The following is a 26,777-nucleotide window of genomic DNA, read 5'->3' on the forward strand; positions in this document are numbered from 1 at the left end:
GCTGACAGATTCCGTCTGATTGCAGCAGGGTAATGAAATGCCTATTTTGAAGTCTCTGAGGTAAGTAATGACTTTCACCCCGTCTTCAAATGAAAAACGTGTTTTCACGGATGATCTATTTCAAGTGTAATCTGGTTGTATCTTCTTTATACTTTATCCAGCCCTGCAAGTATTTTATTCTGTGTTTTATTCTGTGGCTCCCCCTTTACATGACAGGGCCTCCCTTACATCCCTGAGCGCTTCTGAAGCACAGATTCGGTAGCATCACTGGTCCACCTGCCCTTCAACACGAGCCAGCATCGACCGCCGCTGTTAACTGAGTTGAGATGATTTGCTAAGTTCAGAATTTGACGATTTATAGAATGATTTGACAAGGGAAAACCTAGAATGAAGCTGAGAGCCAAACAGGTATAGGTATAGGTAGTGTATACGAATTAATTACCATTATTATGTTAGTCCTGGAAAAGGTTTTGGAAAATACGTCTTGTCCTTCTAAACAAAGCATTTTTCTTTAGAGCAGTGGCTCGTCATTAAGAATGAAATCTAAGTGATGCGGTAAACACATCCTGGTGTGTGCCTGAATGAAAACAAGGTTGCGGGAAGCCCACAGAGGGGAAGGACAATGAAAGGAACAGCAGTGTTACGGTGCAGAATGGCATCTCAAAGTGCTTATTTCTCATAGAAGTGGGAATGTCCCCAAAACACTCAGGAAATGGACATCAGATATTTCAAAGTATTCTAATTTGTCCTGACCCTGGAGAGCCAGATGACTTGGCCCATGTATTGTTCTGTTTGGAGCTGGATGTTGCGTCTCTGTGTGTAGCCTCAGGAGGAGATAAAAGAGAGCAGAGCTGATCTGCTGTCCCTTCGAGAGTCAGGATGAGAGTCACTGAGAGAGTCTGTGTCATCTCTTTTGTGGAAAGTCTCTTGGTGAGAACTTTAGTGTTCTGTTCACATGGCTAATGTGATAGCCTGTAGTCAGCAAAGGCGATGCCCTGTTCACGAGCAGACTGAGAACTCAAGATCAAGGGTTCAGATAAATTCAGCTGGTGCCCTCGTGTGCACAAGGGCTCTGAAGTCCTATTTGTTGGATGAATGTATAATTTTAAATAGATCTTGATCTTTATTCTAACACTCTCAGGTCTAACACCCTAATTGATGATTCTATATTGATGAATTGCGAAGGAAGGAAGGAAGGAAATAACAAAAAAATGCAAGAATAAGTTTATAAACTTTCCTTGAACTGGTGCAACATCTCCCCACCTGGGATGTCTCCTGTCAACATCTCCCACCAGGACTTGCTTCCTGTTAATACCAGTGACCCACTTCTAAAGTGTTATATAATCATGACACTCTTCTGCGCAAAACTATCTTTTTACTCACAGATGAATCCAAATTCTTTAATACTGAGGCCACGTTCCTGGAATAGATGCCTCTGAATTATTTTTCCATCACCTTTTCATCGTCTATAAGCCACCGTACCAGGTGACTCACAGTTCCTTATGTCCGTAAATTACGTTCACATCTTCTCTTTGCTCTTACTTTTCTTTTGGCCCAAAACATCCTGATCATTGCTTCCCCTTCCTTGTCTAAATTTTACTCATCCGGAAAAGCCTTGCTTGAAATCCTCCTCTTCTAATGAATCATCCCCTCCCACACAGTTAGAAGTGATTGCTCCCCTGTCTTCTCCACTGCGTCATGGGCTGTGTTTTATTCTGTGGCTCCCCCTTTACATGACAGGGCCTCCCTTACATCCCTGAGCGCTTCTGAAGCACAGATTCGGTAGCATCACTGGTCTACCTGCCCTTCAACACGAGCCAGCATCGACCGCCGCTGTTAACTGAGTTGAGATGATTTGCTAAGTTCAGAATTTGACGATTTATAGAATGATTTGACAAGGGAAAACCTAGAATGAAGCTGAGAGCCAAACAACAAGAGAACAGTTAAGCAATTTACAGTACAGCAACTCATTGAAAACTTGAGTTTCCGTTAAAATTAGAATTGTGCAAATTTGTAGCCACATGAAAATATTTCTGATAAAAATTTAAGTAAAAGAAGAAAAGATAATGAAAATATACCCCTAAGGTAACTATGCCTGTGTGAAATATATTTGCATATCAGGAAGGATAATAAGACAATTGGAAAAAAAAAGTCAGTTGATATCTTAGTGTGGAACAATGACTGGTACATTGAAAATTGCCTTTATTTTTCTTATAATGTGATTTGTGCTGTGGAAATGAAAACCAAAAGCACATAGTGAGCTAGGCTTGGAAGAAGATGATAATAATTATAAAATGTTCGACATGGCTAACTCAGAGGAGAGGATAATGGCTCAGTGGTGGAGTGTGTGCCTAGAATGCACAAGGTCAATCCGTAGTACCTCCATGAAAAAAAATGAATGAATAAAGAAACCTAATTACCTCCACCCAAAATTAAAAAAGAAGTAAATACATAATTTTAAAAAACAAGACTAATTCACAAACTCAGCTCTGTCTACAAGGTAACAGGATGACAAGTTGAAACATCAAAATTCACTGGGTAGGTCTTCCAGCCTGTAAGGAAGCAAGTGCCTGGGTTGGGGGGGGTGTGAAAATGTTATTTTTCATCAGATTAGCCAGTTATCCGGTATTATAAGAAAACTGCTTTCCGTGATTCTCAACCTGAGAATGTAAGATCCATATTAAAGCAAATGAAGACACTGATGACAAGTGACAATACTAATATGTCACGTGCACACGTGATGGTTGTGTAGTGGTCAGTCAGTGGGTGGCCTGCAGGGCTGTGGGGCTCACTCCCCCAGCTGTGGATGGCGTTGGTGGCTGCCAGCCGCCAGGTGAGTCACCCTCAGCCCAGAAGAGCCGCCTGGCCCCGGGTCACATCCTCTCGCCCAGAGCAGCAGCTTGCATTCAAGGGCTCCTCAGTCTGAGGGGACACACAAGGGCCTAGCCCCCTCTCTCCAGACGGGGACGACCTGCAAGACTACCAGAAGACCCAGGTGTGCCAGGTCTGGGGACAGCCCAAAGGCTCTTCTGCCTGCCCCCTATGAGGCAAGGGAAACCCATTAATTCTATTTATAAACACAGAATCCAGGGTACGCTTCTCCTGATTTGGGGTAAGGCACAAAAACTTAACGTACAGAAATGATCGTGTGGCAAAAGTGACCGTAAGACCAGAGAAAGAGCAGACCTCTGAGCAGTTTCTAACAGGAACCAGAAAACATTCTGAAGACTATTTGTCATCCTTAATCTGATTTAAGAAGACATTGTCTTCAGTAAACAGGAAAAGAAAGCCACAAAATTGAATAAGCCGAGACGAAGGGACGACCGGGTGAGATGAAAAGAGGACACAGGACAAGCGGGGCTGGAGTGGGAGCCCGCTGAGGGGGAGGAGGAGCTGGACAAGGCCAGAACAGCAAGTTCGACATTAAAATCTTGCTGGCGTGCGTGCGCGCACACACACACACACACACACACACACACACACACACACACACACACACTGCCGTAACAGAAAAGAGTGATGCTAGAGAAATGAAAGTTACACAGGAGAAATGAGAACATAAAACTCAGGATAGTAGGTGTTCTGGAAGGTTATTTGTTGCTAGATTATTTGGAGAAGTCCCAAGTGAGGGAACACTGCCCAAGGCTAGGGGGTGGGGAGGAAGCGGGGTAGGGACCAGAAATGCAGGTGACAGGAGGCTGCCAGGATCCAGGCAAAATCTAAAGGACAGTTAGACACATAACATGATATGTTTTGAGTTATAAAGGAAAGAGACTGACAAGCATCCTGAAGAAAAATGCAGGTTACCTCTAAGTGAATGGATACTCATTTGGCCCCGTAGAATTATTTGGATCACAAAATTTCAAAGGACAGTGAAGCAAATTTAGGGAAGCTGTCCTTAATTTATTTAGAAAATGGAATTGTCCTACTGTGTGTCTAGTATTGTGTTACATCCTGAAAAAAAGAACCGTGTGTTTCCAACCCAAATGATCAGCATATCAAATTAAAAGAATTGATTCCCACATTTGGTGCAAAGACTTATATAAAGGGATGATCTTCAACTGGATTTATATGCTGGGCTCTACCCCTGGAGCTTCTGATTCAGTAGGTCTGGGGTAAATCCCAAGAATGTGCATTTCTAGGAATCCCCTACCAGATGCTGGTCCAGCATTGAGAACCACTGATTTACATCAATTTGGAATTTGGGAAGAAAAATAGCAAAAAATGTTCAAGGGCATCAGAATGATGACATAGTTGATGTGAAATACTTTTGAAGATTATTTAATGCTGTAGAAAAATCCTAACATTACAATATTGCCCAAAGTCAGCATAAAAAATTTATATACCACGTTCTTTATATATAAAGATACAGGTAAGAAAGGGAGAGAGAAATGTCAAAGAAACAGATTGTCAGGACATTCAAAACTAGCTAATAGTGATTCTCTCTAGGCCTGGTCCTTAGTAGGTAATTTTTGTTTTCATTTTTATAGCTCTCAGTATTTTCTAAATGAACATGCATTAATTTTGTACTGAGAAAAAGGAAAAGAATTTCCCCCAAAGACCTAGCTGGAATGTTGTCTTCTTGGTAAAGCTCCTACCAGCCCCCGTGCCGTTAAGCCTAATGCCATTGGTGAATTCTCCTGTCATCACATCTTGGACGCATTCATCACCCTGTACACCACTCATTAGAAATTCACTGCGCATATTAGCATTTTAAAGGCTCTGAAAAGTCTTCACATAAAAAAAAAGAACCCAAAAACCTTGTTTAGTAGGGAAGGTATAGTTCAAGTGGTAGAGCATGTGCTTAGCATACACAAGGTCCTGGGTTCAATCCCCAGTGCCTCCTCTAAAACTAAATAAATAAACCTAATTACCTCCCCCCTCAATAAATTAGTAAATTTTAAAATGCTTATTTACTGTAACTTATTTCAGTATTTTCCAAACTTATTTGTCAAAAAACAGGGCAGAACATCTATTACTCATCTCAAGAATAAACCGTCCACTCAGTGGTATTAGCAACTCTTTGACGTTTATTGAATGAATGAAATCAATGAATCAATGAACCGTTGGCTCATCCATCACGAGCACAGGCCACCTTGGAATAAAACACCAAATCAGTTTCTAGGGAAAATCATCACACGTTACAAATATGGTTCCTTTCCGGGAAGCCACTCTTGAGGTGTCTGCAGCTTACCAAGATTGTTTCATCTGTGATTTGGGCTTAAAGATGTGACTTAAAGGACTGAAGGATGGAGATAGGTCTGGAAGGAGAGCCTAGAAGGGAGGGACAAAGAGAAACAAGGTCTACGGGTCTGTAAGGTTGTTGAGTTTATGGTTTGATCTGAGACAGTGCAGCTCCAGGTCCCCTGGGATCCTGGCCTGTGAGGTGACGGTCAGGTATTCAGGACACGGTGGGGGACTGCCTTTTTTTTTTTTAATTTTTTAATTTTGTTTTGCTAGGTTTTTGGTGGGGGGGGGTAATTCAATTTATTTATGTATTTGTTTATTTATTTATTTACTTATTCATTTGATGGAGGTACTGGGGATTGAACCCAGGACCTTGTGCATGCTAAGCACGCGCTCTACCACTGAGCTATACTCTCCCCAGAGAACCACCTTTTCTCATTCATAATCTCTCCTCCTTCCCATTCCTGAGAGCTTTCCTGGAAGGGAACCTCCAGGTCTACAGGAAAGATGCTGTCATTTCCCACATCTGCACCAGGACGATGCATAGTCCTTCAAAAGATGTAGAGGAGGAAAGAGACGTAGCAGTTGATAGAACACACTCCCCAAACTCCCGGAGATTCCATGCTTTACACTTAATGCCAGTGACCCAAAATGACTGGTGACCGCTCTGGGTCCGTCTTTTACCCTCTCAAGGGCCATTCACTGATTCATTTATTCAGTGTTCCTCAGCTGTCTGTCACATCCGAGACATTCCTGCAGGGATGATGACATGTGGGTGAACCCACAGCTACCTGAACCCTCAGCCAGGATGTATCAGTAGGAAATTCTCACAGCTTTCATCTTTGTCACTAAGGGAGATGCCTCTAGCGTAATTACATAAGAAAAGAATATTTTAATGTCACATTTTCATTCATTTATTCAATTAATACTTACTGAGGGCTTACACTGTAGCCAGTTACTCTTCTGGACACTGGGGACCAATCGATGAATTTTTTAAAAATCCTTATATATCATGTATGTGTTGTAATTGAAGCTCATTTCTTAGGAAATGTTTTTGGTTTTATGGGTTTTATTAAAAATATATATATTTATAACAAAGATAGCCCCACTGCACAACTTCTGAATTCTTAGGCAACTCATTTATATGTGAAAATGAGAACATTTCAGCTCCCCGAGACCAAGGTTCATGTGCAAAATGGAAGCAGCAGTACCGAACTCAGAATCTGGGGAGATTGCAGTGAGGCAAACTGTAAAGAAAAAGTTAACACAGTGCACACCATTTATTGTTCTTTTTATTATTATGTAAATGTCAGCAGGTATATTTTGGACACGGGAGCATTTCAACCACCTAAACCAGGAGGTTTAAACTACCCTGCGGAACTTGCCAGAGGAAAGATCTGGAAAACGCTCCCCAGCCCCACTTTATATCTTAGGATAGAAGTTATCCTACCGTAGTGTCTGTCAGCTGGGCGAATCAGCTTCAGGAAAGACAAAGCTATCAGTTTGGATCTAGATATAAGTCAACTCTGCCATTTCCAAGAAAAGAATAGCTTTCAAACATCGATCTCAGAATATCTGATGTTACTAAAACCCTTACTTCTCTGCTCCCTAGAAGAGGGTGCTTTGGGCTGCAGGAGTTTCCTGTAGTCTTTTTCTTTTTTTCCGCCCATCTTTTCCTTCTTCATACAGACAGAAAGCAGGCTCTTTTAGGCCAGTCTTTCTTTTTCCTTTTTTTTTTTTTAAACCATGTGTATTTCAAGCCCAGAGGATTTGAAGGCTTCCTGCTCACTTGCAGAAGAAATTGCTACAAAATGAAGGAGAGGAGAATTTATTCTCCCCTCACCAGCAGTTTGGAGAAGGAACTTTAAATGATGCCCTCAAATGTTTATTTACCTCATATGTGGTGTTTGTTAAATGACTAAAGGACCTTAGGGTACCGGGAAAGGAGCACTTTCAGGAGCTTATAGAAAATGAGTTCTTATTGTGGTATTACTGTGTCAGAAAGGAATAGAAAAAAAAATTCTGGCTTGTGTCACTGTTTGTGAATTTTTGTGTGTTTGGAAACATTTCCAAGGTCAAGTTTCAAAGAGCGGGACTTGAAAACGGTGATTTCGCTACCTTTGCAATTATCCTGTGTCGCTGTGGAATCCCGGCATCCTCTCAACTGCTCTCCTTTGTGGACCTCGCTGGTCTTGGCTTTTTTTGTCCCTTCAGATGAGCCATCGGCTCACTTTTTATTCTTCTGCTGAGCAATATTGTTCCTGGGCCCTTTTGTTAAGTCGCAATAAACGAGGCAGGCAACCAGCAGGCCTGGGACACAAAGTCATTTATTGATCTGGAAGCAGCCTTGGGCTCATGTCACCTTGAAACTCTGGAGCACAGAACTTCAATTGCTCAAATACAGCCAAAGCATTAACACCAAAACCCTTCAATCCTGTTTTCAGGGCACTTTGGATGTATTTAGAAAAGCGGACCCTGCCTTATTATGGTAAGAATGACCGTCCTTTAAGTCACAGTGACTTTTACATCCATCATCTTCTAGAAGTTAAATATTCCAGTAGTTAAATATTTTGCCTTGTTGCGCCCCAAAATGCATAAATACAGATCAGGCGGATGCGGCAGCTTTGGAGTTGATGTTGCAAATTTATAAGACTCTGTTGCTCTTAAATCATATAATGATAAAATGGTATTTTAGAAGAAGAGAGGCGAGGAATTAACACAGAGTATCGTGTGAATTATAATGCCTGAGGTTGTATATGTGACTGACTGAAAGCAGACGTTTTTAATTTGTTACAAATTTACTATTCATTCAGTCACTGGCGCTCTCATTCTTCCAGTGGCTAAGATGAGCCAGAAAGTGTCACAACTCTTGGAGATTTGTCCAGTGATGAACAGAACCATCCCGTTTTCTATTATCTTGTCCCTGGAAGTCTGTCTCGGGTGAAATACGCAAATAGCGTCATCCACAGCAATGATGGGTTTTAACAGTGTGTGGTGATCGAGGCTCCCAGGAATGGATACTGCGGCGTCTGTGCAGGCTGGGAGACGAGCATTCCAGGCAGAGGGAACAGCAGGTGCAATGGTCCTGAGGCAGCGCGGCCATAGCCTAGTGAGAAGGCAAGACGGCGGTGCAAGGTTGGTGTAAAATCGTTCAGAGGTTCTACATGGTGCAAGGTCAGATGGATCGTTCACGTGGCACCCTCCTCTTTGGTCTTCATTAGCTGTCCTTGTTAGGTCCTTGAATTCACCCTTTCCCTACCTGGCCCTAAAGCTTTGCCCAAACTAGAACTCTCTGTCCTACTCATTCCTAAATGTTATCATCCTGCCGAGCGAAAAACAAAAAACAGAAGAAAAGAGTACACGCTTGTTCGGTTTGTATGAGATGCTGGGACAAGCATCACTCAGCTGTATTGACAGGAAGTTTGGGGGGGGGACAAAAGGCTGGGGTGGGGTGGGGGCGTGACTATAACGCGGTCCGAGGAGCTTTATGTGTGTGTTGGGGGGTGGGATGGGGGGAGGTGATAAAAGTGTCCATCTCTGATTGGTATGGTGGTTTTACAGGTGAATATATTTGTTCAAACTCATCAAACTGTGCACAGAAAGTGGGCATTTATCAAATGCAAATTACACTCCAGTAATGTTGATGAAGAAGTTGTAAAATAAGAAAAGGGTGTCTTTAGAAGCTCGGATGCACCCTCCGCTTTCGGTCCCCTCGCCGGACGCGAGCGCCGCTCCCTCCGCCGCGCCGCGCGCTGGGCGTGCGGTCCCCTCAGCGGAGGGCCCGGGTCTCGTCTGTCTGTCTGTCCTTTCCTCCCCGTAGCCCCTTCCTCGGAACTCATCAGAGGACCTCACCCAGCCCGCGTTCCGTCAATAGCATGATTTTCGTATTTACATCCTGCCTGGTTCCCTCACACGACGGACAGGAAGCGAAACTGACTTCCAGGGGTTGATGGACGGGCCGTTCTCGGCCCTGGAGCGCAAGTCCTGGCTCCGCGTGGAGAAACCGGGGGCAGAATGGGGTTTCTATTCATCGTCTCCACACCCGTACTTGCGTATTGATTTAGTGAGAGGCTCGCGACGGCTTCTCTGTTCTCCAGGAGGGTAAGCGATGTGCTGACCGTCTGCATATCCTCTTAATGGGCCATTATTTCCCCGTGGAGAGTCCGGTGGCAGAATCAGGGCTGGCAAGCCGCCCGGAGTGGACGTGACGGTGCAGTCGGAAGGCGGCCCTTAGGTCCTAGTATTCCATCGAGTGAAGGGAAATCGAAGGGGCACGGGGACCGCTGCAGAACCACCCCTTTCGGGTTGTTCCGGGGAAAGCTCTGTATATCAGCCCTCCTGGGCATATTCTTGAGAAACTTCCCCCCGCCTTCCCACTTCTCCCCACCCTGTGCAACTTTTGGGGGTTCCACACCCACTGGCCGATTACCTGGAGTATTAACTTTTCAAAATAGGACATGGGAGTTCACCAGTTCCTTCCGACTCACGACACTTTAACATTGTACCTCCAAATTATTCCTGTAAAGATAGCTGATCTTCACGACTCCTAGAGGATTTCTTATTTAAATCTGAGACCTTCAGAAATGGTTCGGTTTTGCGGAAAGGATGGGGGAATGCCTGCTCTTAGCCGTTTTTGTGTTCAAGGACGAATCAACCTCTGTGCTTGCTAACTCTAATTTTCCAAGGGTTATGAGACTTTAATTTGATTCTTTATCCAGTGTGCATAAAATGTTCACTGGAATTTGCATAATGCATTTATTGTATAATCACTTTTCACATGGGTTACCTGCTTTCTCAAATGAATAGTACTTTTTTTTTTTGAAGGGAATATATTAATGTAAGGCCAGTTTGAACTTGGTAACTGAACAGAATTAGGTATATCTCCGGAGGACAAATATAAAAGGTGGAGAGAGGGAAGGCCTGGACTTGCCCTAAGATTGTTTCTTATGTAAAAATAGACCCAATCCTGTATTTTTGAATATTCATTTTGCAAATAGAAGCAGGGGCGGGGGGTGGCTGTCTTTAAAAATATAAAAAAATCGTTAATGTGGAAAAAGAATGAAACATGCTTGCCTGGCTTGTGTCTTAGAATGTACTGAAGGAGAGTGGATTAAATTAGGGGCAGATTTCAGCACCTACTAAGCAGGTGAGAAAGTTGCAGAGACACGATGCCTTAGGCACTAGGCCAGGTGCTTTAAAGGCATTTAAATTCATTCAGTGCTCATAGCTAACATATAATTACGGTAATATTATTATGAACCTTAATTTTGGTTGAGTGTTCTGTGCCTTGGGACTCACTGCTACCGAGGGGCAGAGCTAGGATGTGAGCCCAGACAGTGTGGTGCCAGGATCTTTGCCCTTTGACTACTATTCTTTTCTAGTGTGGGTGCCCTGGGAGTCCGGTGTTCCCTGACATCCTCATCATCCAGGTGGAGACCATAGGAGTGCCTGGCAGAGAGCCTGGAGGGAGATTTGAGGATCAGATAGAGGATGGATGAGATGAGGCTTAAGAACCCCGTTTCCCTGCCACTTTACGAGAAGAGTGTGTGCCATCCTGGCTTGGTGAGGGGCTGGTGGCAGACCAGGGTGTCTCCACCGTTCATGTGCATTTGGGCACCTGGGGATCTTGTCAAAATGTAAAGCCTGGTTCAGTAGATCCAGGGTGGGACTGAGATTCTGATCATTGAGTGATGCCTTTGCCACCGGTCCACAGACCGCGTGTGGAAAAGCAAAGTGAGAAACTCTAACTTGAGGCCCCTCTGGCTGCTGCTTGCAAGGCCATTTCCTGAGTGATCCAGGTCCTGACCCGAGTTAGGACCATTGTACATCCTGCTCACAGTTCCCTAAACTGCATCTCAACCAGCATGTCCCAGGATCGTGAAGTTCTAGTCTCTCTGGAAAACTGGGTTTCTCCAAGCAGGGTCTGCCTGTGAGAGGGAAGACCTCAGCGGTGAGTCAGGAATCACCAGCTATGAGAGGGACACAGAAGAGTTGGTAGTTCAAGTTCAAGTTTACAGATTATAGTAAAATGTCCTTGTGGAAACCGTGTCTTTGATTGTTGGGAAAAGATTTCACTTTCAGCTTATAAATGAATGTGCCATCATAACTATAATGACATGATTATTCACACTCTTGAAATCCTTTCTGAATCACAGATCTGACATTTTGTCTCATAAGGTCTCGATATATTTCCAACATTCCTTTGAGGTGGCTCCAATTTAATTGCAATGAGAAGGAAAATGGGCTTCCAGTCCCTGCGTGTCAGGAGGGTATTGTTTGAATTTGAGTTACATGGCCTCTGATAGCTTTGGTTTACAATGCCTTAGAAACATCTTTGAAACAAATCAAACAAACAACAATCAAACAAACAACAAACATAGGATGAATCACTCTCTAAAGTCTAGGAGGCTTTCGAAGTATTTCCTATTGCTGTTTGATTAATTTAAAAAAATCTCTCAAAGCATTGGAATAAAATCAGTTTTGCAAGATAGGAAACACTCGCTAAGAGCCTTAAGAAAGGGTTGAGCAATTGAGATGCTGAAAATAAGAGATTAATGATACTTTAGAGATCCACATTTACTGACCAGGAAAAGTAGCCAGATGTGTTATTAAGGGAAAAAGTATAAAACTGTTCATATAAATGGACACCATTTTGGTTAAAAAAAAAAGGAAAAATTAAATGAACAGTTTATTTATTTTGAGAGGTGGCATTAGGGCTAATTTCTTTCTATATCAGTGGAAATTTCTTCCAAAAAATTGTATAACTTTTCAAATTAGAAGAAAACAGCATGACTATTTTTAGTGGAAAATGGACAATTGTGGTGCCATCTACAGAATATTAAAATGTTTTTCATTTCATGATTTTTGATAGAAATTATTTTTATTTCTGGATAAATCCATAAGAACTTCTAAAACATACAACAATACGTGAGAGCTCAAATATTGGTTTTAGCTGTTTCTTCTCAAGTTAGAACACTGAAGGAATCACAGGACAGTTTCTTGAGACGCTGGACCGAAACACTAAGGTGAGTGAGAAAGGGACTTACATTCCACTGAATGTTTTGTGTGGCATGGTTTATATATATATATTTTTTTGCTACATGCATGCATTATTCTCAATTGCCTATTTGTACACTTACATTTCTTTATTTTCTATATTATATAAATTCTAATATAAAACTAGAATTGTATTTGATATATCAGCTGGGATGGAGGGTAATTTAGGTTCCAAGAGGATGTCAAAGCCACCGCTTCTCACAGGGGTAGAGACAGTTCTTGTGGACATTAATTTAAAATATTTGGCATACTGCTTATAAACGCGTGGCTGAAGACGGGGTGTATATTAGCAAATGCACGACTTTTGCTAAACAGAAGCTTCCCAAAGGTTTCGATGTGAGTTTTGTCAAAGGTCTGGAAGTAGGAAATGATGGATGAAGCCCTTTCGCAGGAAGATAATGGTGTTCAAAGGGACGCAAGGCTTGGCTCAGAACCATAGATGAAGGGACAAGTCTTCAGAGGGACTCTGTAGATTGGAGAGTGTAACAAAAATAGAGGCTCCCAGGTGCATGCTTCTTAAAAGTGTTGACCTTTGGGTAGGATTCACTTTCTCTTCCTTTTGGCACTGAGCTACTTACTGTGTCCTTCTGGGTGTTTACCTAGTGCCGCCACAGCTTCCATCCTCTAAAGATGAAGGTAAAGATAAAAAGATGAAGGTAAAGATGAAGCTGAAGGTGAATGGGCAGCGGGACAGGGGATGTCTCTGCTGTAAGAGCATGTGTAAGACTGCAGAAAGCTCTCCAGGGCATTGGCTGGAGTCACTGAGCGAACGTGGGCTAGTAAAGCCTTTGGGGGTTGGGGGGCTTTCCTTCCACTGGTCCTCACACACAGGGCAGCATCTCTGCTCTTCTGATGGGGAATAGTCTAGTTCTATGCCTCTGTGAGGCCAGAGCAAGGAGAGGGAGGGAAAGACGGGGGCCCCAGAATGAAGTCGTAGTTCGTTTTGTCTACCTACTGTGCGAGTTGTTTGTCGACACCCTGGTTTGGTCCTGTGGCCACCCCGCATTACACAGTACACCTCCCGCAGACACACAGGACCAGCGGTTCACACAAGGCACACATTTTATTTGCATCCTTGAGCACTGCCTGTTAGCAAAGGAAACCTTCACAAGATGATTCACAGACATTCATCTGCCCCTTTACAGCCAAGCAGACTGCTCTGGTAATCTCTGCAATATTATTATAAAATAATGGTTGGTCTGGTCGAAGACCTTGGCAAATCAGTGAGATTTCTTTAATCTCAGCAAAGCATGGTGAGATTTCATAATTTATTCCCACCCCTCCATTTCTCCTTGATAACCGTAAGTTTGTTTTCTATGTCTGTGAGTCTGTTTCTGTTTTGTAAATAAACTCATTTGTATCATTTTTTTTAGATTCCACATATAAGTGATATCATATGATATTTGTCTTTCTCTGACTTACTCCACTGAGTATGATAATCTTTAGGTCCATCCATGTCTCTTTCTCTCACATTAAAAAAAATCAGTTGAACAGGATGAGAAGGGAAGCGAGTTTGGGGATCTGAATATGTGTTTGGTTTAACGAGACATTTTGTGCAGCATAAATGGGATGAGAAGTGTCCCATTTTCAAGTGACAGACCACTAACTATGTTGCTTCCTAAATTCGCCTGTTTTTGTGATTGTTTTAGTCTGCCGGGAAATACCATGTGGGACTTAATTTTTTCTCCCTAGCCTTCCCTTTTGTCATTTGCTTGCAGAATGTACTGATTTTGCCCCCACCTGGAAGAAATATTTGCCACTTTAAAAGACTAGCACTTTCTTTTCACCTTTTAGGTGGTCCTCATTCCTCTCTATACTTTGTATTTAACTTAACGTGTTTCTACTATGCACCAAAACAGACAAACAGAAAGACAGACTAATGCATGCATACATCAGTTTAGAATGTGGGTAATTTTCCTATCATGCTCCTCGTTGAGAGGGGACCTGACTCAGCTATTCTGCTCTGATGAGCAGAACTGTGCACACAGAACCATGCACATTACATTGAATGAAAATGTGGCATTTTGCATCTGCTCATTGATACAACACCTCTGAGGGGGCCCTCTCCTGCATTTAAATGTCTTTTTCTCTCTTACTAGACCATAAACTCCCTAACAGGAAGGACCATATCAGAGTGTCTTAGGTCTCCCTGCACACAGTCTTCTTGTACACAGTAGATGTTTAGTAAACTACATAATAATAATATATACCTCCTCTTCTTTATACAATGGAGTACTACTCAGCCATGAAAAAGAATGATGGACCTAGAGATGATCATACTAAGTGAGGTAAGTCAGACAGAAAAAGACAAATATCATATGATATCACTTATGTGTGGAATCTAAAATAAATGATACAAATAAACGTATTTACAAAACAGAAATAGACTCACAGAAAACAAACTTATGGTTACCAAGGAGAAATGGGGGGGAAGGAATAAATTAGGAATTTAGGATTAACAGATACACGCTACTATATATAAAGCAGATAAATAACAAGGACCTACTGTACAGCACAGGGAACTGTATTCAATATCTTGTTATAACCTATAATGGAAAAGAATCTGAAAAAGAATACATATGTATGTATGTATAACTGAATCACAGCAAAAATCACTTTGCTGTGATTCAGTTATATACCAGAAACTAACACAACATTGTAAAGCAACTCTACTTCAATTTTAAAAAATAAATAAATAATTAAGTTCTAAAATAATAATAGTAATAATAAGAATTTTAAAATAGGAAAGTCATACCATTGTTGAAAAGTGCTCCTTGTAACAAGTCAAGTCTATTCCATAAATTGGTGTCTTCTTTTAGAGTTTCTGGCCCTGGGATATCATAGCGTTTAGGTTACTAAGCTCAGAAATCAGAGGAAGAGAGTGAAGCAGTCCGTCTCCCATACAGTGGACCTTGTTATCCATCCTACTAGCCTCCGTTTGCTGAGTGTCTGAGGGCTGCCACCCTTAGTGTAAGAAGGTCACCTGCTGCTCTTTTCTGTATAAAACCGTTCCATCCTATTTTGCAAAGATGTTTCAGCATGCAAGTAATTTCACATTTTAATGGTTCGGATTCTTTTCCCTCAAAATGAGCACGCTTGTCTTTGGCCTTTTGCTTTCACACATCTACGTTCCGCCACCCGGCTGTTGAACCGGTGCGTCTCTGGTGCCTGGGCCTCACGGCAATGATCAGTAGTCGCAGGACGTGAGTGCACGGGGACACACTGCAGAAATGATTGGGTTTGCTTGTTAGTTTGGTTTTATAAGCATGAATGTAGCAAAGTATGTATCAGTGCTCTCCTTCAGCTACCTGCTTTGATCACAGAAGGCAGAAAACCAGGAAATCCAATAATAAGAGAAGATACTCAGCAGTGACTCAGTGCTTCAGGGATGCACAAAAAAATCAAGCAGAAATACAGATCCTTGGAGGCAGCCTTGACTCCAGGAGACCTCAAGGAAGCCTGAATACCACCTCCTTTCCTTGCACCCCAGTTGTCCCGTTCTGGGCTCAGACAACAGCCACAGACTAGAAGGAGGGGGGTTTACAGAAGGGCAATTCTTAAGCATCTTCAACTGTTCAGTCTTCCGTGGAAGGCGTCATGCCCAAAGTGTTCCCTTCTTCTGTTGAAAAATCGCATTTGACTCACAGCTGGCTCGCCGTTGAAAGAGGTGGGGTGTCACATCCTGCCATCTGTGTTTCAAGTGGGCTTTTATGATGGTCATGCTGGAGAAGAGGAGCAATGCCCATGCGGGGAAATGCGGTGTCTGGTTCCCCTCTGAGAGCAGGGCTCCCCCGCCTGATGGACGCCACCACAAATCTGAAGCAGGGGTTCCAGTGTTGATCATTTCCTCCGCTGAAAGAGGCATCCAGTGTTGGTAAATATGTGAGCAGTTTACATAGACAATTTCAGGAGTCAGGAGCAACACAGAAGCATGAGAGGAGCTGTTGAAGGTGGCACGGAGACTTTTAACAACACTCAGACGTGTCATCACACAGAGGGCCAGTGGAATGTCAAAGGTCACCGAGAAGCTGCTATGGATGCGCTAAAGAAAACAAAACCAGAACCCTCTGGGCAGGACCACTGTTTGCAGAACTCTGTGACAAGTTCTAAATCCATATATGTTTTCTCCTTTCTATAAAGTCACCAGGCTTTTATGCAATAAAAATAGCCAACCTTTGGAGGGGAGGTGGTGTAGCTCAGGGATAGAGCACGAGCTTAGCATGCACGAGATCCTGGGTTCAATCCCCGGTACCTCCATTTGAATAAACCTAATTGTCTCTCCCCCACCGAAAAAAAGGTTGGAAAAAAAACTTCGGAAAAAACCCAGCAAACTTTGAAATTAACACACAAGATTTAAAGCATTTCAGGAAAGCATTGATTAGATCTGCCAATGGGGTGAGTGAGTGACGAGTGACCTAATTTGTGCGGCGTTGAGTCTTCCTCGCTGCCCTGCATCCCTCTGACAAGGAAAGGAAAACCAGGACACGGGGGTTTGGAGACAACAGTGACCTTCAGTTTAATTCCCTTGAACCCGCTGCCACGCTCACCGATGTCACTGAGGGAGTGGGACCCGTGGCCTCCCAGCCACTTGGGCTGGGGTTTCCAGTGGGTACCACTCGCCGCTTTTCACACAGGATTTTCACAGTGATCAGAGAAGTGATCTCCCCAGCCTGCTCCTCACCAGATGTGGATAAAGAGGTTTCTGTTCCCAGACTTCATTATTTGTCATTAAGGAAAGCAAATTGAAGCCATACTGGAGTCGCTTGAATCCTTAGGAAAGGCATCATTCTTTAGGCGCTGATGTGCTTTGCAGTTTGTCTCCTTCCCATCGTGGAGGAGTCTGTGCGGCCGCCTAAAGCTCAGGAATGCAATGTCTGTTTCCAGAATCGGCGTGTTTTTCAGGCTTGCTTGAGATATTTTGCATTTCATTTTAATTAAGCAAAGTCAGTTTGCCTGAAAAACAGCAAACTCGGTGAAACGTTTATTCTTTATTTACAACTTTGTTTCACGGGAGGCGGCGTTTGGCAGGAAGGGGCCGCTTCCTCCCTGCTGGCATGACGATTCTTTTAAAATCCACCCTTCTCAAAGGTCACCCGTAATCTCCCCAATTCAGAAGAAGCTCAGGGTGTCTCCTGCCCTCGCAGAGATGTCTTCTGTTTGGATTGGAGTTCGGCCCTGGGGACAACAGCGTGATTTTGTAATATCCTGTGTGATGTGTGAGGTGGGGAAAGGAGAGGAAAGTGCTCTGGGGGTGAGAGAGGCTGGGAGTCCTGAAATCCGGGGCGGCCTCGCTGGGTGGCAGAATGATGGTGCCAGAGCTGGGGCTGCTTGGCATTTATGTTGTTTTTCATAGTCAGTGTGTATTATTAGCAGACATTTTTATTAGTTAATCTCCCCCATGAAGGAACTCAGCATCTTTTAAGCATGGTTTCAATTACTTTTGACAAATATTTATTAAGCTCAGGCTGCATGTCAGGTCCGGTCCCAGAAAGAAAGCTATGCAAAGAAATAACACCTGGTAACCCAGAAGGCTCTTTTTTAATTCCTTCCGGTTACCATGAGCCACGAGGGCCGAGCCATTCTTTAGCAAAGGGTAGAACTTCATTCGTGTTGTGGATTCTCTCCCCCGTCTACCTGCTCAGGAACGTTACCCTCTAATCTCTTGACTTCCGCTCCATCTTCCGGATCAACATTCAAAAACACCAAGAACAGTCTCTTTCTCATAGACGGTGCAAAGAATAAATCTTTGTTGAGTATCTTGAATGAATTCTCAACAGTACCATCCCCTGGCTTCACACGAGGTCAGTGGGGGAATAGGCACGTAGGTGTGTGTGTGACCACGCTGGTCACATTCCCAAAGATAGGGATTTAGTTTTCCCGGGGGTGAGAAATGGCCATTGGTGTTTTTTTTTTTTTTTTTGTAGCTCTTTTTTAAGATTGAAAACCATGGCATCTCTTAGCTTTTTTTTGCTCCTTTTTTTGAAGGTTGAAAACCATAGCATGTTTTATCTTACAGTAGACAAACACAGACAGCATCCTTGACCTCACATCCCCCTTGAGGTAAAGCGGCTTTGAATTCTCCTTCCCAGCAAAATCATGGTCCAGAGGTCTGTGAACGCCCTCTCTGTGCCTCCCTGTCTTTCTCTCACTTCCCACCGCTGGCGTGTAGCCTGGCTTGACGAGGAGTCCGCAGTACTACATACAAAATAAATAAACAACCAGGATTTACTGCACAGACCAGGGACTGTCTTCAATATCTTGTAATAACCTATCATGGAAAAGAATCTGAAGCTGTACACCTGAAACTAACACCTGTAAATCAACTCTAGTTAAATTTTTTAAAAAGCTCACGCTCTTAAACACTCGGTCTCTCGAGCTGTCCTCTTGCTTTCATGCTCAGTGGCGTTTCGCACAGTCCATCTCTCCTCCCTGGAACGCCCTTACCTGGGCTTGGAGACATCTGTTCCCCTTCTGTTTCCTTCCTTCCCTCTGATTCTCCTTACGTCTCCTTTGCAATCTCATTTTCTTACCTGACACCTAAATGGTGAAGTTCGAGCTCCAAACTTGGGCTCTTGGCTTCTGCCTCCACCAGGTGCTTTTGTCTATTTCCATCTCTGAGAATTACATCCTTGTGCCGTTTGCCGCCTCGTGTGTATGTCCAGTCGTACCCCCTTTTCTGAGCTTCAGCCTGATCCATCCAACTGCACAGGGGCTTGGGATTAACAGACGCACATTGCAGGGTTAGGGTTAGGGTGTCTCACAGGCATTTCTGGCTCACCATGTCTCAGACGGATACTTTCGTTTTCCATCTACCCTGTTGGTTCCTCCTCCAGTCTCCCCATTTCAGCAAATCACGTCTTCCACCCACCCATTATTGCTGAAAACTTTCTGTATCTCCCCTACTCCCAACCCAGTCAGTCCATCACTGGGTCCCGTTCATTCTGCCTCCAAAGTATAACTGAGACCATCTATTTCGTCTTGTCCATTTCCTGGCCGGCTGCCATTTGTCCTGATGCTGTAAAGGCCCCCGGGGCGTCTCCCTGATTTCAGCCTTGCTGCCTGCCTCCCGCACCACCATGTCCATCTTCAGCAGAAGCCAGCCGGGGGAATATGTGAAGGAAGGCAGGTCATCTAATGCCACTGCTTCCTTAAAACTTTCAGCCATGATCAGTCACTCATCAGATTCTGTATGATGCATTCTCGTTTTCTCTCGAGGAAGGCACAGCGATTTGCAATTGTAGATTCATGTGTATGTTTGTTTCACGTCTATCTCCCAACTCATCTATGAAGTACGTAAGGGAGGGAACTGGGGCTGTTTTATGTTTTTCTTCCCCCACTACTGCTGACTCTGTACCTGGCAAAACGCCTGGCACAGAGTTTCATTACTGAATAAAAGAATGAGGCTGTGAATGGATGAAGAAGAGGGAACAAAGCGTGAGATGGAAGAGGGTGACTTGTCAAGTCTCACTCAGCCAGTTCTGCTGAGAACCTAGCCACTCCCTCTGTAATTGTCAGTACAGTACAGAGAGCGAGCTGGGTGGAACGCTTTCCTGGGATTGTTTTATTTCATATGCTAACCTCAAGTTCTAAGGAGTTTTCAAGAATTGGGTCCTCTCTCCAGTGGGCTTCAAGGGCAGAAGCAATAGTAGAAACAGCTTGTGAAACAAAGGTTATGAAGCCGTTCATTGTATGATATATTTAGAAAGTGTACATTGCAGACTTGGCTTCAAATCCTGGCTTTCCCGATTAAGCAGCTAGCGATTTGGGGACCAGTCCTGTCACCTGGCCGAAGCCTGTTTCTTTAAGTATATGCGCAGGCAGGTGTGAAGACAACAGTACGTGAAGTTAGCGCCATTTCACCAGGTGCCAACACGTCACCCACACACAGGAGATAAATCTTACATTGTAGTTTTATCTTCTGTTCCCCGTAACCCTACTTCTTGACTTATTTTGTTCTTTTTCCTCGTTTTCTTCCTGCTTTATCTCCCCATCTTTCTCATCTTAGTGGGTGGTAATACTCATATTACGCACCTAGTTTGAATTTCGTGGGAAGAGAGGAATCAGCGGTACTTACAAAGCAGCTTCCTCTTGGATTAGAAATGCAGGCTTCGCAGCTTCCTCGCCCAGCTTTTCAAGAGCGTGTTCTGGAACACTGCTGGGTCACAAGGTCATGTTAGGATAACATGCTGGGATGGAGACAAAGAAGAAGAGTTTCGAGGGGAGAAAATTTTAAAGTTAATTGAAGGAAATAACTTGGTCACTGAATTCCCGTTCAGTCTTTGGTCATTTGCTGGGGGAACTGTAGGTTTCCCTTAGCAGATCACCTCACGACTTCCAAATGAGACAAATCTGAGAATAGAGAGCAAATCCCTGGCAGGGAACTGGGGAGAGGGGTAGGGTATGCAGAGGGGGCTGCCCTCGCTCCCATCCTTGGGCATTTTAATTCTGAAATATCCTTGGCAGCTGAAACCACTGTGAGGCTCAGTCCGGGGCTAATACCAGCTCTGTTATGGGCGTGCAGAATCTCCTCCTCACTGGTTCTATTTTACTGGCTGTTTCTTTGGCCCCACTCTGTCCACACACACACACACACACAGGCACACAGTCAGAGAACAGTCCAGGCAACTCTTATGCCCTTTATGGATTGTCCTTAAGTAACAAATATGTGACATGAGTCTCTCTTATTTTTAAAAGAAGCTTGAATGTTTCTCTGTTGAATCACTCTTTATCACAGGTGACTTAACAGCCAAAATAGTTTATTTAAGATGTTACCTTTGAGCAAGACGAGAGCCCATAAAGAACTAGCACGGGCTTGGGAAGCAACTGGAAATAGATTCAATTCAAACCTCCCTGGGCTCAGGCACCAGCGCCATCCAGTCATCTGGCCAACCTGTGTTTCCTGGCTGCCTTGGTGCATTAGCAAATGTTGAGATTGCTGGTATTCACTTTATGCACGTTACATCCTGGCTTTTCTCAACAGAATGTTTTTTCCTTTTTTTTTTTTTTTGAGGTTTAGAAAATTAGAGATAAACTTTTCTCTATTTTTCAGCACTTTGTGCTCCTCCAAAGAATAACATGGTTAAATCATGTATGACCTTATTCGTCAAAATTAGTCTAAATCAGCTTGCTGACTGCATGCCAATCTCCAAAGCGAAATCTGGAAAATAAGCGACTTATTATTTTTATGCTTAGTGATGTTGTGGTATCTCTCCCGACATGTTAAGGGCCATAGATCAAGGTCTGCGGTTCCACCAGGGTCATAAATGCAAGTCCAGCTGCAAACACATGTTCCCCTGGCGTGACGGACGTGCAGGACTGACCGCGGTTTTGTCTTTTCGCAGGCTATGGCTTTGTAGACTTTGACAGTCCGGCTGCGGCACAGAAGGCGGTAGCGTCGCTCAAGGCCAATGGCGTGCAGGCCCAGATGGCCAAGGTAAGAGTGGTGTTGAGATCCTGATTTTGTTTCTTCTGCGATCATGTATCTTTTCCGTTGCTATGAGCTGAGTTAGGATGGCATTTACGACAATTTGGATTATATTTACTTGTTAGGGAAAATAGGAAACCCCATAATAGACTTGGCCTGGAAGGATCTGGCTGGTTTATTTCATTGATTTGTTGCGTATATCTATTAATACGCTCTTTTATTATGGTAAACCCATTAGCGATTTAAGGGCATCTGTGAAGCTGTGTGTTACCCTGACAAGAGGGGTGTGTGTATGTGTGTGTGTGTGTGTGTGTGTGTGTGTGGAGCTTTCACCAGTAACCAGTTTAGAAGTAGTTCAGTTCTCAGCAAGATGTCCTTGATAAACTGTGTGCTGAAAAATCGCTCATGCTCATGCTAGAGAGAGCCAGTCACTAAATGATGAGGCGGCCGGATCTGTGCAGGGAAGTGGCTTTAATCAAAGTTGTCTGTATTGCTGGAATTTCATTTTGGCCTTTACAAATAGAGTTCTCGTAGATGCCAATTTCCTAGATATTACGAATTTTCAATATGCTTTTGTTGTTTTGTGAGACAAGTAGACTGGGACTTCCTACCTGAAATTATAATGCATTTTTATATTGAAGAACGTAAATAAAATGACATAATAGTTTTGTATCCTGATTGCAGTGATAATTACAAGAATCTATACATATGATAAAATTAGGTGGAACTGAAACATATTATAAGTATAATGTCAACTTCCTGGTGTATGTTCCTTACAATCCTAAAATGATGTAGGAAAGATACAACCTTTGGGGAAACCCAGTGGAGGCTACATGGGGTCTCTCTATACTACCTTGCTGTAAGTCCATGACTATTGCCAAAGAAAAAGGTTTTTAAAAAATTAGTTATAACCTATGAGTGCTTGGTACATGTTTGTTTTTTTAAAACAATGGTCATTATGGAATTACTCACATGCAGCTTAGATTTTTTGACTTTTATTAGTGAATTTGTTGATCTCTGAAGTCTCAAAAGCTAGATGGAAAAGCCAATAGACCTGGGCATCCTGATTTAATGCATTTAGACCATATTCATGTATAGCCTTACTCTTTGCTATTCCCACCAGGGGCTGAGTGATACTGACTTAAGCTGTCAAGTTGGGGTCATTTGGATTTTATTATCATTGCTAAAATCCTCTGATGACATTTTCCAGTGTCAACACTGGATGACTAGAGGTGGGGTATTTGGCTTCCTTCATCTTCATTTGTTGTCCAGCAAGCTGATAGCACCCACCCCTGTTCACCTTCTGTTCTGGGTCACTTCCCCTATAGATTACTTTGGTGGACATGGCCCTTTATGACCCATTCATTGTTTTTTCAAGGTGGGAGAAATTGGAACTTGAAATCTCTCAGCTGTGTAATGTATTTCTCATCATGATTGTGCCTGGAAGTTTTGAATTTGGCCATGAACTAAGATTGATGAAGTTAATACTTCTGGTTAATAAGAGAGTCACATACATGCCTTGGGTTAAAGGTTGCTTGTCAAAAAGAGTCAAGTCACTTGGCAGCTGAAGTAGAGGCGTCTTATACCCAGCAAACGCATGGTAAAATATAGCCATTGGGTTGATGCAAAATACAAGCCTTGAATTTCGACTGGAAGGCAGTACCTATTGATAAGAAAGTGATTATAAAAAGGCTTAAGGAAAAACCTTGTTCTTGGAATATCTTTGATCTGCTCTGCCGATAAAGTATGAAATTTTGGAAACGGCTAGATTGTGGCAGTTTAGGAATAATGACTTCAGTCTGTATAACCTCCACTCTTTCAAATATTCCCAGTATATATATGTGTGTGTGTGTGTATGTGTGTGTGTGTGTATATACACACATATTATATATATGTATATATATATAGTGTTACTTGTTGGATAAAAACCATCTTGCACAACAGGGAAAGAAAGTAGTCATTGATGTTACAACTACGGAGCAGCCATTGTGGATATTTTCCCTTGTTTTCTGAGCATTCTGGTTCTCAAGGAATCCCTGCTTGTCTCCGTCTCTCTCGCCCTCTCTTACACACACACATACACATGCACATACACACTCACACACACACACACACACACCCCCAATCACAGTCATCTCACCCAGACAGGAAGCCATCAAAGGGAAAGTATTTTAAAGAGCTTCTAAAAACTGATGAATCATAGTCCGCGTTTTGACCCTTGTCCGTGACCGAGGTACACATTAAGGGGGCGCTTACTTTATTTCTGGAGTTGCTTAAAGATCTCTACCTTATCAGTGATGCTGTATGTGAAGGGGACTCTTGTTCCCCGTGCCCTCACAGATTTTGAACCTGAATCCCAGAGCTGCAGCTCCTCATCTGCCTACTTGGAAGACTTTCGGCAGTAAATGACTCTGTAATCTAACTACCCGGAAGCAAATAAATAGCCCCCCTTTGACAATGAAACGGAACAAGCCTGACCACCTGTATTAGCAGATTTCTCACTGAGCGACTGGATTTCATGGCCTTTTTTTTGCCTTTGTCCTGGTGATAACTATTATTTATTACCATATAAACCTGCAGTCTGCAGGGTGCGAGAAACTTGCACTGTATTTTTTGCCATTTACGCATCCCCTGAATGGCCGCCTGCATCCTTGTTCTCATCAATATCCTACTATGCGGGCTGCGATGCCACATTTCAGTGACCCCAGGATTTTGAAGCAAAAATGCTATAAAATAACCGATGTTCCCACTAGCCACCTGGAGCCAATATGAACCTCTCTGAGCGAATCGCTTTATTTAGCTAATGTATTCCAATGTGTGCATATGAAAAATTCAACTGTTGTGTCATCTAAGAGGAATTAAACAGTAAGTCATCCAGTAAGAAGTAATTGATTAATAATGTATGACCATTAACACAGACTAACATCTTCCGTATACTTGCTGTTCTGCCAAAAACGGTTTTTAGGGATCAAAGGATATCTTTCTTTTAGGAGAGCAGATTTAAAATATTTTATTAGTACATAGCGGTTAAGAGCACTGGTGTGGAGGTAGATAAACTTGACCTTGAATCCTGGCTGTGATACCACCTGGGCTGTGTGACCTTGGCTAGGTTATTTAAATATCCCTGAAATTCTCCAATAATAATATTTAGATTATAGGACTGCTGTGATAATTAACTAAAAAAAAAAAGAATTTAGCATAGTGCTTAGGTGATAGTAAATTCAATAGATGTTACTTACTCAATGAAGATTGCTATGAATTAAATTCAGATTTGTTACTAAACTTTCTATAAAGCCTGGTGTATGCCTTAAGTGTTACTTAATTTAAAAAAAAAAACAGTTTCTTGAGAAACACAATAAAGAGATTCAGTCAACAAATGTTTTTATTGCTTCCTAAGGGCCAGGCAACTGTGCTAGGTGTTGGAGAATCGAAATTGAATAAAACTTCTTTCTTATTCTGAATTTTTAGCATGTAGTTTATCCCCCAGGACTGTCATGGCTCTGGATTAGGAATATTGATGGCTGCTGTTCTTGCCAACTTCAGGGTGTTTAGAAAAAGTCACTGGCCAATTATTATTAACATCATTTTCACTGCTCTGCTTCCACCATGTCTAGCAGGCTGTCTGGTGTCCAGGAGTCACTACAGGGGTGGCGTCTGCTGGTAAACCAGCCCCACAAGACGATTCTCAAAGGCTATTGTGTAGGAAGGAGAAAGGCATTGTTCAAGGGAAATTTCAGCAGGTGATGGGAAGATGTTGCTTCCTGTGACTGGGCGGATAAGTCAGTCAGTGCATGTTACAAGGGCAAGTGCTTTCTTGGGATTCTGTTATCCCAAGAATAATGTCCACGTGGGGTTTGCTTTTTTTGCTTGTTTTGTTTTGCGACAAGATTAAAGGATCAGAGGAGCCTGTGAGAGCATCATTTTGTCTACATCACAAAATGGTCCGAGGAGAATAAGAGCTGTCGCCTGGCAGTTAGGTGGGAGTCTCCTTCACTCTCCTAGGTCACATTTATGTTGAGAACTTAACACATGCCAAGGCTGTTCTGCAGCCTGAAGACATAGCATTGAACCAAACGCACCAAGTTTTATAAAGATCATACTCCACCGTTTTAAGGCAGAAAGTAAGCAAAGAGATATATCAGGCAGGAGTAAGTGGCTCAAAGACAATTAAAACCGGTTAGGGATACTAAATAAATAGGAGGTGAGGATGGTGACTGAAGGTGGGGCCAGGATGTATTTCAGGTAGAAGGGCCAGAGGAAGTCTTTCCCATGAGGTGACACTTGGACAGAGATCAAAAAGAAACAAGGGTCCCATTTGTTTATTTTCGCTTGGGAACTATATTCAATACTTTGTAGTAACCTGGAATGGAAAAGAATATGAAAAGGAATATATGTATGTATATGGATGGCTGAAATGAACCATGATGCTGGACACCAGAAACTGACACATTGTAACTGACTATACGTCAATTAAAAAAATACTAATAAAAGGAAATGAGGGAAGAAATTGTCTACATTGATTTCATTAAAGAAGCTCTCCCAGGATGCGGAAGAACAAAATTGCCAGATTATAAAAAAGATGATGAGCGAGGATATGATGGACACAGAGACACAGAGTGGAGACTCAGCACAATGACTGGTATGCCTTCCAGAAGAAGCGAGGGTGGCTGAGACCAAAGCGATAACCAGATATGTAAACGGAAGTCATCCTTCCAGAGCTGATGCGCCGTCCTTTCAGGGCGATTAAAGGAACTGACCAAATTCCAAGCAAAATGAAAAGACATGATATCTACAGATGTTTGGGGATTATTCAAGTAGTTAAAATAAAAAAAAGTACAAACATCCATGCAAGGGGGAAAAAACTTAGTTAATTAAACAGGAAACAAAAATTAGCTCTTTTTATGTATTTACTATAGGGTTAAAAATCAGAAGGCAAGGGAGTAAAGAAGACTGGTTGTTGAAGGTAAGACCCTAAAATCACATACTCGGCCTTCTGAATGAAGCCACAGAAAGACTATGAAGTTGAAGTTCAAAAGGCTGACCTCCATACATGTTATTAATGTATATTATGCAACATACCTAGTGATTACCTCACTTCGTAAATATACTT

The 26,777-nt window shown here is 42.8% G+C and overlaps 1 protein-coding gene across 16 annotated transcripts in view; it reads left to right on the forward strand.

Annotated features, from left to right (window-relative positions):
* RBMS3 (RNA binding motif single stranded interacting protein 3) overlaps window positions 1-26,777 on the forward strand; it is a 921,458-nt gene that overhangs the window by 539,662 nt on the left and 355,019 nt on the right. For all 16 annotated transcript variants that reach the window (XM_031686913.2, XM_072940905.1, XM_072940906.1 and 13 more), the window contains one exon: window positions 21,585-21,676. In XM_031686913.2, the coding sequence (XP_031542773.2) occupies window positions 21,585-21,676 (92 nt within the window). The remainder of the gene's footprint in view (window positions 1-21,584; window positions 21,677-26,777) is intronic.

Source organism: Vicugna pacos, chromosome 17, assembly GCF_048564905.1.
Source record: "Vicugna pacos chromosome 17, VicPac4, whole genome shotgun sequence".
Lineage (NCBI taxonomy): Eukaryota > Metazoa > Chordata > Mammalia > Artiodactyla > Camelidae > Vicugna > Vicugna pacos.